At 40.1% G+C, this 16,852-nt stretch overlaps 1 protein-coding gene across 12 annotated transcripts in view; it reads left to right on the plus strand.

Annotated features, from left to right (window-relative positions):
* Window positions 1-16,852, plus strand: part of RAPGEF4 (Rap guanine nucleotide exchange factor 4) — a 467,767-nt gene that overhangs the window by 383,705 nt on the left and 67,210 nt on the right. For all 12 annotated transcript variants that reach the window (XM_056536334.1, XM_056536335.1, XM_056536336.1 and 9 more), the window contains one exon: window positions 9,972-10,060. In XM_056536334.1, the coding sequence (XP_056392309.1) occupies window positions 9,972-10,060 (89 nt within the window). The remainder of the gene's footprint in view (window positions 1-9,971; window positions 10,061-16,852) is intronic.

Here is a 16,852-nt window from a genome sequence, read left to right on the forward strand (position 1 = left end):
ATAGAGGTGAAAAATTTTTGTACACATAGATAATGGCTTGCTCGATCATGGAACAAAGCTATACCTTTAGCGGTCATCGTTCCTGGTCCTAAAAATGGCTCCCAGTACTCATATATACGGTACTCATATGGTAGGATAGAATACGGAGATCATCCAGCAGTCACACATTGAATTCATACAAGCATGTAGAAAATGTCTGAAACAATGATAAAATGGCAACTCACCAAAGGATGACTAGATGCAGGGTGCGTTGGTCTTACATAGTTACATAGTTTATAAGGTTGAAAAAGATAAGAGTCCATCAAGTACAACCTAAAACCCTACTGTGTTGATCCAGAGTAAAAAAAAAAAGGGTGTGGGGGGAACGAGGCTGATGCCAACTTTTATCTACATCTCTTTACCACAAATCAACTGCTACTAACAGTTTACTACACTGGTCCTCTTTTCATCCCCTCGCATCACGAAAAGGTATTCCTAACGGCCAATACCTCAGGGTTCGCAGGAATTGTTCCACGGACCCTGAATTTTATCAAGAGGCCAGCAAACTTCATGATCGATTTAACCCTGTACAGTCCTATCATCAGCCTTCAAACATGCACAAAGTCAGCCTCGTGATAGTCTTCTGATACCACAAACACGTGAACAGAACGACCCTGTCACCCGGATCCTATGATGACCATTCAGACCCTATTTATGACATCTTGCAGAGGTATTGGTCAATTCTTCTAGCAGATCCTCTTCTGTATCTTCCCAAGCTTTAATTACATATCGGAAATGTTGAAGCCTTCAGGACCTCTTGGTACATAGCCACTACACTCGCCCTATTCCATCTGGATCGTGGCTGGACCGGCGTATTTGTGGCAATATTTAATGCAGTGTCCCTGCATGTCCATGCAGTCAGAACTAAATTTGACATTAGGGACTTTGATAACTGTCGCACGAGAGGTTTGGTATATCTATGCCAGTGTAGCTGCCCTCTTGACTACATTGGTAAAACAGTGCATGAGTTCCGGAGGCGGATTTGTGAGCATAAAAATTACATTAAACACGGTCGTACCACCCCCGTGTCCAGGCGTGTACATGAAAAACACAATGGTGATCTTAAACACCTTAGATTCTCTATCCTAGAAGTGTTATGCCCTTCACCACGTGGGGGCTATTTTGATAAACAACTTCTTCAGAAAGAAACGCTGTGGATTTACCAGTTCAAATCTACAACCCCTTCAGGCATGAATGAGGTTCTCTCGTTCGCCTGTTTTATTTAAGCATTCAGTACCATGATCCAAGATTCTATGGCAGCTACTTACTGGTGGGACACAATTAGGTTGCCCCATATGTACATCTAGGTCCTGGTAGAATTCATGATGCAGTCTTTGTTATTAGCATGTAATAGTGCTTTTTCACCACTATCTGTCTGGCTGACAGTAGCCAGAGACCATACATTAAATGAGGATATTGACTTTCATCACTATCCTCATAGGTCGGTTCATTTTAATCGATTTTTTGGTGATCAGATATCTTTTCTAATTACACTAGCGACTATGATGCCAATTTCGCCATGAGAGGAAAAAATCCTTCTCGACTCCAATATGGTGATCAGAATAAATCCCTGGATCAATGTTCTATCCACATATATCTAGTATGGATAACCTGTAAGATGACTCAGAAAATGTGCAGACAACAAACAGAAAGCGTAGAACATACAACACTGTGCAAGTAAACATAACAAGACTACACTGTGCAAGTAAACATAACCAGACTACACTGTGCAAGTAAACATAACCAGACTACACTGTGCAAGTAAACATAACAAGACTACACTGTGCAAGTAAACAAAACAAGACTACACTGTGCAAGTAAACATAACAAGACTACACTGTGCAAGTAGACATAACAAGACTACACTGTGCAAGTAAACATAACAAGACTACACTGTGCAAGTAAACATAACAAGACTACACTGTGCAATTAAACATAACAAGACTACACTGTGCAAGTAGACATAACAAGACTACACTGTGCAAGTAAACATAAGACTACACTGTGCAAGTAAACATAACAAGACTACAATGTGCAAGTAGACATAACAAGACTACACTGTGCAAGTAGACATAACAAGGCTACACTGTGCAAGTAAACATAAGACTACACTGTGCAAGTAAACATAACAAGACTACACTGTGCAAGTAAACATAACAAGACTACACTGTGCAAGTAAACATAAGACTACACTGTGCAAGTAGACATAACAAGGCTACACTGTGCAAGTAAACATAAGACTACACTGTGCAAGTAAACATAACAAGACTACACTGTGCAAGTAAACATAACAAGACTACACTGTGCAAGTAAACATAACAAGACTACACTGTGCAAGTAAACATAACAAGACTACACTGTGCAAGTAAACATAACAAGACTACACTGTGCAATTAAACATAACAAGACTACACTGTGCAAGTAAACATAACAAGACTACACTGTGCAAGTAAACATAAGACTACACTGTGCAAGTAGACATAACAAGACTACACTGTGCAAGTAGACATAACAAGACTACACTGTGCAAGTAGACATAACAAGACTACACTGTGCAAGTAGACATAACAAGACTACACTGTGCAAGTAGACATAACAAGGCTACACTGTGCAAGTAAACATAAGACTACACTGTGCAAGTAAACATAACAAGACTACACTGTGCAAGTAAACATAACAAGACTACACTGTGCAAGTAAACATAAGACTACACTGTGCAAGTAAACATAACAAGACTACACTGTGCAAGTAAACATAACAAGACTACACTGTGCAAGTAAACATAACAAGACTACATTGTGCAAGGAATCTTAACAAAATAATAGGACAACAAATCTCCCAGGACAACACAGTCCAAGGGAAACAGTCTGACAACAGCAGAAGCAAATAAATAAACAAAACTTTCCAATACAGATGCTAAACTGCACCACAAATGGTGCGGACAAAACAGACACGCAAGAAGTATGTGGCAGCACCAATCTAACCAAAATCAGTTAATGGAACCTTATGTAAGCTGAGGCACCACCTCAATCCAGACACAACAAAACCCATTACTCTAGCAAAAATCAAAACTGCCAGTAACTAGCTTTATATTAATAAGCAAAAGAAAATGGCATAGAATGATTTCCTGTGTTATTGTTATTAGAAGCATTTTTTATTTTATAGGAAGCTTACAACTGCCCTGTGAAATGACTTGTAATATAGGAGCTTGGTCACAATGAATGACTATTTACAGTGATCCCTCAACTTACAATGGCTTCAACATACAATAGTTTCAACATACAATGGTCTTTTCTGGACCATTGTAACTTGAAACAAGACTAAACATACAATGCTATGGAATCTGCGAAACGTGTCAATGGCTGGAAGAACCGACTAATCAGAATGGGCATTTCACTGGTAAACCCCTTTATTCCTAAAGTGTATGCACTGACTGGTGTCTGGTAGCGCCCCCTACAGTACAGGGAGGTATTACATGTTCTGTACTCTTTACCTGTACCAGGGTTAGCTGCTCCTTTGGACACCAGGTGAGGGTCCATTTTACTATTTTTAGTATATTGTGTGTTCTGTACAGGACCCTGAAGAAGCTTCTGTCCTCTACATAGACCAGTGCTTCCCAAAGAGGGGGCCTCCAGCTGTTGCAAAACTACAACTCCCAGCATGCCCGGACAGCCGAAGGCTGTCCGGGCATGCTGGGAGTTGTAGTTTTGCAACAGCTAGAGGCACTCTTTTTGGGAAACACTGAAAAAGACAGTGATTTACAGCTCCCAGCAGATCTTTATTACTTTTATATGTAAGGATTTGCTTTATCTATATTAGTTATCTACTTATTTATCTTTAATCCTCACTTTTTCCTATTTTTGGATGACATTTTGGGGCTTCAGAACCAATTAACAGGTTTCCATAGAGTTCTGGTCTCAACATACGATGGTTTCAACATACAATGGTCGTCCTGGAACCAATTAATATTGTAACTTGAGGGACCACTGTACATGGCGATCACTGTTATTGGTGATCTCTAAGGACAGGATAAATGCCAAATATCCATAGAGTAAATGGCTCAGTGATAGAGAGAAAATGTGGTTCATTGCAATTTTTGGTCTGCTTTGGTATATTCAATTATTATTTTTATTTTTTTTTGCATCTGGAGACCATATATCTAGGTCCTGGTTCCTGACATCTTTTATGTCACACACCATCTTGTGTACTGCTCTCCTCATAGAGAATTATACAAATGTATCTTTAAAGAGCACATAGATCATAGGGCTGGTATAGGCCCGGTGGGCTCTATCACTTTCCCATTAAAAATAAGTACTGGACTCTCTCTCTGCATTGTAGACAAAAAAGGGGGTTATTAATTGACTTAAAGGAGTGCATGGTACTTAAAAATGTATCCCTTATCTACAGAGCTCAGTTGTGGAGTTCATGGGGGGGGGGGGGTCTCAACAGTTGGACCCCCACGACCAGACACTTAAAGGGGTACTCCACCCCTAGACATCTTATCCCCTATCCAGAGGATAGGGGATAAGATATCTGATCGCTGGGGTCCCGGCGATGAGGACCCCCGCGATCGCGGCTGCGGCACCACCAGACATCCAGAGCACGGAGCGAACTTCTCTCTGTGCCGGATGACTGGCGATGCGGGGCAGAGGCTTGTGACGTCCCGATCACGCCCTGCTCGTTCCGTCATGGCCACGCCCCCTCAATGCAAGTCTACGGGAGGGGACGTGACGGCCATCACGCCCCCTCCCATAGACTTGCATTGAGAGGGTGTGGCTGTGACGGCACGAGCGGGGCGTGACTGTGACATCACGAGCCTCCGGCGCTGCACCTGACGCTCTAAACAAATGCTGGGTGCAGCAGGGAGATCCCTGCGATCAGACGTCTTTTCCCCTATGCTTTGGATAGGGGATACGATGTCTAGGGGCGGAGTACACCTTTAATTGCCATCCTCTAGATAGGGGATAGGTTTTAAAGTACTGAAGTACCCTTTTAACGTTTATGGAAGGTACATAATGCCGTCAGGTGACACATGGAATCCCAGGGACTCTGTGTACTATGTTCCATCGGGTGCTTTATGGGGGACTCTTTCTTCTTTTGAAGAAATACTCTATACAGAAGAGAACCACAATAGAACATATTAAATTCAATTTAGACCATATTAACGCAATTTTCTACTATTAAAACCAGAGAACAGCTGAATGAGATGTAGATTATCAATACTTCACACTGCATTCCAGTAAACAAAGTTGGAATCCATTAGGTTCTTGACAGAAGCAAATAAAAGAACACATGGAAAATGTCTGTGGCATCATTGTGCTAATGCGGATCTGGTGGGAGAAACGTTATTTCTTCTCCCACACTTCATTATAAGCTTTTAGAAATGTCAATATATTGCAATTTTCTTAAGAGACTTTACAATAGTTTCCACCTAAAAATATACATAATGATCGGGATAAGTGGGCAAGTCATTTAGAGGCATGATTTTTACACAGAACATGGATTTTACAGGCCTGTCTCCATGAGATGCATGGGTAACCTACAATTATACCGCACATGGCTGTTATTAGAGGGAGAGTGCCGTCATTTTATATAGCACTCGCCTCCAACTGCAGCATTGTATCCTATTAACCAATTACGATTTTTACTCTATACCCCTATGGAATGACAAACATCACATTGACACAACAATAAAATAAAAGAGACTATGGGACTGATCCGGTGCCCAAGCAAATTACGATTCGTCCTTCTCTTTTTTTTCTTTGTTCCATAAAGACATTTATCTCTCAGTCTCTATCTGATTTGTGTAATCAGCGCCATTGTGAGCTGTTTTCATCACAAATCCATAGGATAAACATGTAATGCATATACAGTTTTTTTTTTAAAGCATTGGGTTAATATGTTGGTAGAAAACAAATTACATGCAAATATACAGTATATATGTGATATGTGACAGCCGTAATGAAGTTGTAATTTGTACTGTTCGAAGCATTAATTTTAGAATTGTAGAAAGTTAGAAACGCATGTAGTAAGTGCGGCACAGCTCACTTGGTCGCCCCTCCCGCGTCCCGGACAGAACCGGACCTTGGCTCACGTATAAATTGAAAGAAGCAAATGTCCAGCGCGGGTGTCAAGCAATACGAAATTTCTTTATTCAGCCATAACGCAAAGTGATGACAGGTGACGCGTTTCGGCCGCAATCAACGGCCTTAGTCTTACCGTAAGACTAAGGCCATTGATTGCGGCCGAAAGGCATCACCTGTCATCACTTTGCGTTATGGCTGAATAAAGAAATTTCGTATTGCTTGACACCCGCGCTGGACATTTGCTTCTTTCAAAGTTAGAAACGTTCTGAATGTATTAGCTGTGTAGGGACTTTTTACTAGAGTAAATTTATGTGTTCCAATAGAGGTGAAAAATTGGCTCAGCTCTAGACTGCAGAATCAAGCTTCCCTTTTTGCAGTCTCCTTTCCTGGGTCCTAACAATGGCTCTAAGTACTCCTATACCCCCAGGACTTATGGTAGGGCAGAATGTGGTAGACCATCCGTCCAGCAATCACACAAAAAAATTCATAAAAGCATGTATCAAATGTCATAAACAATAGTAAAATGGCAACTCACTATAAGATAACTAAAGCAGATGGAAGTAGTAGTTTTGAAAGGTGACTCAGTTAATTCGAAAACAACATTGTCCAAGGAAACATAAGAGGACAACAACCTGACAAGACAACACTGTCCAAGAGAAACAGTCTGGTGAATAACAGAACCCAAGAATTGAATAAACAAAACTTTTCAATACAGATGCTAAACTGCACCACATACAGCCTGGACAAAACAAAACACACAGAAGGACATGGCAGCAACAATATAGCCAACACCGTAAGGATAGTAAATAGAACATTATAGCTCCGCACCTCAAGCCACAACAAAAATTCGGCATGGACCAATTACTCTGGCAATAGCAAAAACTCTTGGTAAATGGCTTCATATTTAAAAGCAAGTGAAAAGGACATGGTAGGATCCCCCTGTTAATGTTATTAGAAGCATTTCTATAGGAAGTCCACAATTGCTCCGGGGAATGTGTTGTAATATGAGAGCTTGGTCACAATGTGGGACTATTTACATGGCGATAACTGTTAATAGTGATCTCTTTGGACAGGATAAATGCTATATATCCACAGAGAAAAATGCTCTGTCATAGAGGTGAAATGTTTATTCATTGCAATTTTTGGCATGCTGAGAGGTATGTTTGATCTTTTTGTAACTGGTGACCATAGATCTGGTTGCTGGCACCAGAGGCGTAACTTGTAGCTTCTGGGCCCTGATGCAAAATCTGCAACAGGGCCCCATGTGCCAATTATAACACTGGTCTCCTATGGTCTTCCAGATGTGTTTTGGGGCCCCCTTGGGCACTAAGGCATCGGTGCGACTGCTACCTCTGCACCCCCTATAGCTACGCCCGTGTCACACATCATCTTGGGTGCTACTCTCCTCATAGAGAATTACACTTGTATCTTTCAAGTGTTTTTATATATTTTTTTATTGTTTGTACATTGTGTGCTTTTTTTCCCTTGCTGTCTTTTTATCTCTTTTTTAGGGGGGATTTTTGGGGATCAATGTATTGCATTTGCATAGGGAGCTGCATCTATGTTTTTGGTATTGCTTGAGGTGCCCATACTTTTGTTGTTGTCTAAGACTTAAAGGGGTACTCCAGTGGAAAACTTTTTTTTTTTTAATCAACTGGTGCCAGAAAGTTACACAGATTTGTAAATTACTTTTATTAAAAAAATCTTAATCCTTCCAGTACTTATTAACTGCTGAATACTACAAAGGAAATTATTTTCTTTTTGGAACACAGAGCTCTCTGCTGACACTATGCCCACAGTGCTCTCTGCTGACATCTCTGTCCATTTTAAGAACTGCCCAGAGTAGGAGAAAATCCCCATAGAAAACATATGCTGCTCTGGACAGTTCCTAAAATGGACAGAGATGTCAGCAGAGAGCACTGTGGTCATGATGTCAGCAGAGAGCACTGTGTTCCAAAAAGAAAATAATTTCCTCTGTAGTATTCAGCAGCTAATAAGTACTGGAAGGATTAAGATTTTTAATAGAAGTAATTTACAAATCTGTTTAACTTTCTGGCACCAGTTGATTTAAAAAAAAAAAAAAGTTTTCCACCGGAGTACCCCTTTAAGTTTATGGCTGTAACAAGTACAGATATAAAATTAATGTTTAGGAAATAAGGGAGGTGTTACAGAATAAGTGAGATTTAAAAGAACTCATTAATTTAAAAAAAATCCGGTTTTCTGGCCATTTTTTGGGGATTCTTAAATGTACGTTTTTTGGGCCTTTTTACATTCCAAAAGCATAATGAGATCATAACTATAAAGTGTTTATTTTATTTTTTTTACCCCAATTGCCTGTCTGATGCAAATTTAAAAAAAAAGTATAAATAAATAATAATTAAAAAAATATATATTTTGAATATTTGGTCTATATCAGATTTATATCAAAAAATTTTAAAAGTAAAAGTGAAGTCATAATATTCTTGTAATTGGACAGGTGGCTCTGCAGCTGAAATAGTTTCCTTTTCTTGGAAATTCCTTACTCATGATCAAGGCACGGAGATTAAATCCACCAAATTTCAATTAGTATTTTAGATCAGTGTATGCCTACAGATGAGCCGGTCGGGCTTAATAACCCTAAAGTCTGCAAATCTCCCAGGGTGAAAATCACCTTGAAACTATTGTAGGTTTCTCATAGATTTCCAATTATCCAAAGGTTTCTAGAGATGTTGCTATTTCAGGATTAAGCCATCATTATCCAATAATATACAGTGCAATCTGTTAGGAAATTGTCAGCTTTACACAAAAAAAAGAAAAAGAATATAGAGATTGAGCTAAAACAGCAAGGCTCGGCTGCAAGGGTGTTTTTCTACTTTATCTTTTAATCTAGAAAAGCAAGAAAACATCTAGCAGACATGTAGAATGTATGGCAGTATTCTTCATATTCTCATGGGTTTAGTTCCGGTGAATAATGCTCATGATGGCAAATTGTGTAGGATCGTATTCTGAAACACAGCTGTTAAATTATATACAAGTAGTCTATATTCATGGTCCACGTACAGGTTAAGGTTTTATCTTACCTTAAACCTTAAAGGGGTACTCTGCCCCTAAACATCTTATCCCCTATCTGAAGGATAGGGGATAAGATGTCTGATCACGGGGGTCCCGCCGCTGGGACCCCCCACGATCTCTACTGTGGCATCGCAGTCATCAGGTGCATGGAGCGAACTTCGCTCCGTGCCTGATGACTAGCGATGTGGCGCTAACGTCATGGCCATGCCCCCTCGTGACATCACGGTCACGCCCCCTCAACGCAAGTCTATGGGAGGGGTCAGGAGCCTCCGATGCAGCAGCCAACGTTCTAAACAGACGGCGGGTGCTGCAGGGAGATAATAGGATAGGGGATATGATGTCTAGGGGCAGAGTACACCTTTAAAAAGATGCTTTATATTGCTACTTTCAAGTGGCAAAGAGATATGGTCAGGTGCCTAGGGCTGCAATGCCCCTCTGCTCTCCCTCCCTGTCTGAGTGACAGACAGGGCATGTCTTCCAGCTCTGAGCCCTGTTGAATTCTTGTGATTTTAGATTGTGGTGTACGGGCAGTGCGAGGTTTCTTCAGGGCTTGGCACGGGAAGTCCTGCCTGTTTGACACTTGGAAGCAGCATTAATAAGCATTTTTTTTGTAGAATGCAGCAATGGACTATGAAAATAAAGGCACTAATGTCACCACTTTGTCGCCTGTTTTCCACATGACTTATTTCCTTTAAATGTTATCACTCCATTACACCACATTCCAAGCATATGCTTTGGATCTCATACTGTTATTTGTATTATTTGAATAATGTTTATGTATTTTTTTTTTTACAGGAATTTTACGTCTCAGTATCAGATGATACAAGAACGATTGCTTCTCTGAAGGATCAACTTCCTGAGCTGGAGAGAATAGTGAAGCAGTTGTAAGTAGTTCATAATGTTATATCAGTTCCTTACGAAAGAAATAGAAGAATTGATTATCTATATAGAGTTGTGTGTGGCAGGAGTTATACGTTTTAAAAATGAGATTTCTTATTTTACTCAACACTTACTTTAGAATTTTAGCATGGTTTCATTTTCTGCCTTATTCAAGATTAACTTACTAAATATAACAAATACCCTATTAAAATTTACCTTTTATTGTATCTTATTAAAATATTACAATTTTTTAAATCTCCAGCGATCTGCTGTATATATAGATAATTAATGATGCTCACATAAACCTGATAACCATATGTTTCAGAGGTATGTATACTTGGACAATAATATATATATAAATCACCAATACAATAAAGCAATAACGTTGGATGGCACTTACATATTGTGGATCATGCTTTCTTTTCAGTCCTATGGGGGGAGACTGTCATAGGGTAAGATAAAGTTAGAATATTGCTCTGATGTATTCAATATTGATGATGTAATCTAACTAACACTCCTATTACAACAGATCCTCACCCTACCTAACAGCGGGGGAGGCGCCCCCACTTCAACCGTTGACTCTCCACTCCCTATAGCTGACTATAACCATAGTATACATGCATGACAATACAAAGCATACCTTTAATGTATATAATGATGCATCATTATACAGCACATCTATGTGTACAAAAAGTGATAAATAATAAATAAATAAATCCTTCACCAAATCATAAGATAATGGAACAAAAATAAATGAAGGATAAAATGTAAACCTTTAGAGTACCTCTACGCGTTTCCCCCCGGCAAAAAGCTAGTACCCGGGGTTCCTCAGGAGGTTTTTACCAAAAAAGGTACTGTGCAGGAGCAAGTGGAGACAATGTCACAAAAAATCATTGACCCACAAGTATTTTCTGCACAGGGAGGCATGCATACAATCAAACTGCATGCCACACTATATTCAGCCATTATGCCCATATTTATAGTAAGGATGATAACTCACATTGTGTTCACGTGTGATGCTGGCCAGCGTCTCCATGTGAGGCTCCAAACAACAATCGTCACTTCCGGGTATCAGCCGGAAGTGACGTAGATGATCCGTCGAGTGGGGCACATAGAGATGTCTCTCTACGGGTAAAATTAATCAAATATGACTAATACCCCTAGTGAAAAGGACATATGGTACACTCGGTGTTCTTATTAGTGAGTTATACCAATTATATTTCATAGATGGAAACCGGAAATGACGGATGCGTTCCACCGGTTCTTGTTAGGTGGAACGCAACTCATCTCGTATCCTTCTGACCATGAATGTGACGAGTGCGTTCCACCGGTTCTCTCTAGGTGGAGCGCAACTCGTCCACCTCATTTATAATTATAGATGTGTCCAGTGCGTCCCACCTAGACAGCAACTGGAACGCATACATGATGATACATCTATAAATTGGTTAAATCACACAAAAATTGTTAATACACAAAATATATTTAGTTTTGGTTAAATATGGAGATAACATTTCCAAAAAATTGGGCAGACTGTTTTTTATGTAATATATATATTACCATAGACAATGTTTAGGCTGGACAGAAGTTATAGAACTGTAAGAACGTAAAAACTACGTAGGCAAGACAAGAAGGGAGCTGAGACGTAGAGTGGGGGAACACCTTGGTGACGTGAGACATAGGAGAGACACCTCTGTGGCACGTCATACTTGGGAGTATCATGAGGGTGACACAAGGTGTCTTACTTTTAAAGTCATAGAGATGGTAAGAAAAAATGCAAGGGGTGGAGATTGGGATAGAGCCATGTTGAGAAAAGAAACACAATGGATTTTTAGGATGGATTGCGTCTTTCCTAAAGGACTCAATGATCAATTGACATTTCAGAGCTTTATTGAATGAACACTGGCAATATTTATCTAAATTACTTCATTTCATTTTATATGACATGGATAGAAATGAGCAACAAACATGTTTGTATATGTTCCGTGGGAAAAAGAAAACTGGCCAAAAAATCCTGGTTCTAAGGTCCAGGAATGTTGTAATCATGAACTGTGGGGTATTAGTATTTTTAGAGAATATTGGAAGAATTTTATTTCTCCTTCATTCCTCTCTTTTGTTTCTTTCCCCTTCTCTCCTCTTTTGTACTAGAGGTTCTTACAGTTCTATAACTTCTGTCCAGCCTAAACATTGTCTATGGTAATATATATATTACATAAAAAACAGTCTGCCCAATTTTTTGGAAATGTTATCTCCATATTTAACCAAAACTAAATATATTTTGTGTATTAACAATTTTTGTGTGATTTAACCAATTTATAGATGTATCATCATGTATGCGTTCCAGTTGCTGTCTAGGTGGGACGCACTGGACACATCTATAATTATAAATGAGGTGGACGAGTTGCGCTCCACCTAGAGAGAACCGGTGGAACGCACTCGTCACATTCATGGTCAGAAGGATACGAGATGAGTTGCGTTCCACCTAACAAGAACCGGTGGAACGCATCCGTCATTTCCGGTTTCCATCTATGAAATATAATTGGTATAACTCACTAATAAGAACACCGAGTGTACCATATGTCCTTTTCACTAGGGGTATTAGTCATATTTGATTAATTTTACCCGTAGAGAGACATCTCTATGTGCCCCACTCGACGGATCATCTACGTCACTTCCGGCTGATACCCGGAAGTGACGATTGTTGTTTGGAGCCTCACATGGAGACGCTGGCCAGCATCACACGTGAACACAATGTGAGTTATCATCCTTACTATAAATATGGGCATAATGGCTGAATATAGTGTGGCATGCAGTTTGATTGTATGCATGCCTCCCTGTGCAGAAAATACTTGTGGGTCAATGATTTTTTGTGACATTGTCTCCACTTGCTCCTGCACAGTACCTTTTTTGGTAAAAACCTCCTGAGGAACCCCGGGTACTAGCTTTTTGCCGGGGGGAAACGCGTAGAGGTACTCTAAAGGTTTACATTTTATCCTTCATTTATTTTTGTTCCATTATCTTATGATTTGGTGAAGGATTTATTTATTTATTATTTATCACTTTTTGTACACATAGATGTGCTGTATAATGATGCATCATTATATACATTAAAGGTATGCTTTGTATTGTCATGCATGTATACTATGGTTATAGTCAGCTATAGGGAGTGGAGAGTCAACGGTTGAAGTGGGGGCGCCTCCCCCGCTGTTAGGTAGGGTGAGGATCTGTTGTAATAGGAGTGTTAGTTAGATTACATCATCAATATTGAATACATCAGAGCAATATTCTAACTTTATCTTACCCTATGACAGTCTCCCCCCATAGGACTGAAAAGAAAGCATGATCCACAATATGTAAGTGCCATCCAACGTTATTGCTTTATTGTATTGGTGATTTATATATATATTATTGTCCAAGTATACATACCTCTGAAACATATGGTTATCAGGTTTATGTGAGCATCATTAATTATCTATATATACAGCAGATCGCTGGAGATTTAAAAAATTGTAATATTTTAATAAGATACAATAAAAGGTAAATTTTAATAGGGTATTTGTTATATTTAGTAAGTTAATTTCTACACATGCCCACTCTATATGGTAACTTATTCAAGATTACTCAAATACTGTAGTAACTTGGATAGCCTTTTGCTGGTTATTAGGAAGCACTGGCAGATTGATATACCAGGTTTAAGATTTGCATGTGTTAAATTAAATTGTACCTGTCAACAAAATTTTTATATAATGTAGATAATACCATTATATGTATATTTTTAATGTAATGTACATTGTTTAAAAATGTATATACTTTTAGGTGAGAAAATGCTGTCCCTGCAGCTATTGTCTGTGTGTCTCTGTGCAGCAGAGACAAAATACAGGAAGTGTTTGTGGGAGAAGCAGGGCTCTGTGCAGGCTCCTGGCTTGTCAATTAGTCATATTGTCTGAGCCAGGGGCATGCCACAGAGCCTCATTGCACAGGGCCCTGCTTGTTCTGAGTATACAGAGCCCTGCTTGTCCTCAGTGTACAGAGCCCTGCTTGTCCTGAGTGCACAGAACCCTTCTTGTCCTCGATGTACAAAGCTCTGCTTGTCCTCAGTGTACAGAGCCCTGCTTGTCCTCAGTGTACAGAGCCCTGCTTGTCCTCAGTGTACAGAGCCGTGCTTGTCCTCAGTGTACAGAGCCTTGCTTGTCCTGAGTATACAGAGCCCTGCTTGTCCTCAGTGTACAGAGCCCTGCTTTTCCTTAGTGTACAGAGCCCTGCTTGTCCTCAGTGCACAGAGCCCTGCTTGTCCTTAGTGCACAGAGCCCTGCTTGTCCTGAGTATACAGAGCCCTGCGTGTCCTCAGTGTACAGAGCCTTGTTTGTCCTGAGTATACAGAGCCCTGCTTGTCCTCATTGCACAGAGCCCTTCTTGTCCTCGATGTACAGAGCCCTGCTTGTCCTCAGTGTACAGAGCCCTGCTTGTCCTGGATGTACAGAGCCCTGCTTGTCCTCAGTGTACAGAGCCCTGCTAGTCCTCAGTGTACAGAGCCCTGCTTGTCCTCAGTGTACAGATCCTTGCTTCTTCTCAGTACACAGAGCCCTGCTTGTCCTCAGTGTACAGAGCCCTGCTTCTTCTTAGTACACAGAGCCCTGCTTGTTCTCAGTGTACAGAGCCCTGCTTGTCCTCAGTGTACAGAGCCCTGCTTGTCCTCAGTGTACAGAGCCCTGCTTGTCCTCAGTGCACAGAGCCCTGCTTGTCCTCAGTGCACAGAGCCCTGCTAGTCCTCAGTGCACAGAGCCCTGCTAGTACTCAGTGCACAGAGCCCTGCTAGTCCTCAGTGTACAGAGCCCTGCTTGTTCTCAGTACACAGAGCCCTGCTTGTCCTCAGTGTACAGAGCCCTGCTTGTCCTAAGTATACAGAGCCCTGCTTATCCTCAGTGTACAGAGCCCTGCTTCTTCTTTGTACACAGAGCCCTGCTTCTTCTCAGTATACAGATCCCTGCTTGTTCACTCACACTTCCTGTATTTGGTGTCCTCACAAAGAAACACAGGCAATAGCTGCATGGACAAACATACACATTTTTTAACCAGTGTATATTACAATTATACATATAATGTTATTTTCTACATTGTATAAATTTACGAAAAAGTAGACATCAATTTTCCATTGTAACATTAAAATGTAAGTTAGACAAAACAAATTGGTAATTTTAACCACCTACGGTCCATTTTAACCACCTACGGTCCACTGGTAATATAGAAGACCAAATTGTTAGCTACGGTCCAGTGAACATAATTTCCAGTTGTCTCCTCGAGTATTCATGGTCCAATTTATGACTTAGGGTGAAACTTTAACATCCAGGTAGGCAGCATTGCAAACTGGATCTTACCCCAACCACTTTCCCTAATTTCTTAGACGATCCGCCCTTAATGGTGTCCCCCAACTGGGCGGCAGTCTTTAAACTGAACTAACTGCAGGGGCATTATAACTGGGCAGTCAGTCCAAGTCAGCAACAACCATGCATAATAGTACTAAATGAGCAATCCAATGGTTGATCAGGGACAGGACAGAAATCAGAAAACAAGAGGGAAACAAAGTACAAAATCAGCAGATTGACCTTCTACCCACATCATCCTATAACCCGAAGGTGGAAACACAGCCTGAAATCATCATGCCATTACACCATAATAGTAGCTACTAGCTCAAGCAGCTTGACATTTGTTTTGGTGCAACATTTTGTGACCGGTGTTGAGGATTCATCATTAGAAGTAAAATATAACATTTATCATTTAAAATCCTATATTTTCTTAGAAAGGGAGTATGCACCCATATACATGTATACAGTACCAAGGAAATAGTTGACCACATATCACGCAAAGCCACCCTTACCACTCTAGCAGAAAGTTGTCCTATCCTCTTTCCTTTCTTGATTGGTATCCTAGAGATTTCTCAAGCATTCTCTGCATAATACGGAACCCAGAAGGGAGATATCACAGAGAGGTGTACTTGGTTTATTCATAAAAGTTAGCATTTTATATGGATATCATATCTTTTACAGAGGACGCAACCGCAAATCCACATAATTAAATGGAATGGAATTGCCTGCTAAGATCATAAGAAACACTTTGCTAAATGTGCTTTCTGGTCTCCCGTGGCAAACAAACGTAGCTTTCCAAGAGCAGACACTTCAAGTGCACATTCCTATTTGGTTATGCTAATAATGTCATTTGGACTCAAATGAGCAATCAAAATTACTTACCTAAAGTCTTCTGTGGCCCTCTGGTTATTCTTCTCAAATGTTGGCCGAACGAGAGGCTGCCGCAGACTTCCCCAGCGTGAAACTTCATAAGATCTCAGATGAATATTGTTCTTACTGATTTCTACAATTACTTTATTGAAGTAATAGCGACAAAATAATTCAAGTGCTTTTCACTAGTTCACATTTGCAGAAAATAAAGGACTCATTATGTAATGAATTCAATGTCATTCCTCAACATTTCAAAGTCTGCTATTAATTTATAGTTTTTATTTCTTGCCACATAGCCCATTGAGGCTGCGAAGTTAAAGTACTGGGCTTACTGTAAAGAGGAAGAGGGTATGGTTTAGCTAATAACATTAACGCTACGTGAAAACAGAGACCTGCAGTCATCTAAGGATTCAAGTCAATTCTAAGGGACCCATAGACTTAAAAATGAAAATGGATTTTGTGGTTTGCATTGTGATATGTATTAAAAAACAGATCAAGCAACCAACATCCATGACATCTATATATCCTTTGGATAGGGGATAAGGTGTCTAGCAACAGAGTACTCCT

The sequence above is a fragment of the Hyla sarda genome, chromosome 8, assembly GCF_029499605.1.
Source record: "Hyla sarda isolate aHylSar1 chromosome 8, aHylSar1.hap1, whole genome shotgun sequence".
NCBI lineage: Eukaryota > Metazoa > Chordata > Amphibia > Anura > Hylidae > Hyla > Hyla sarda.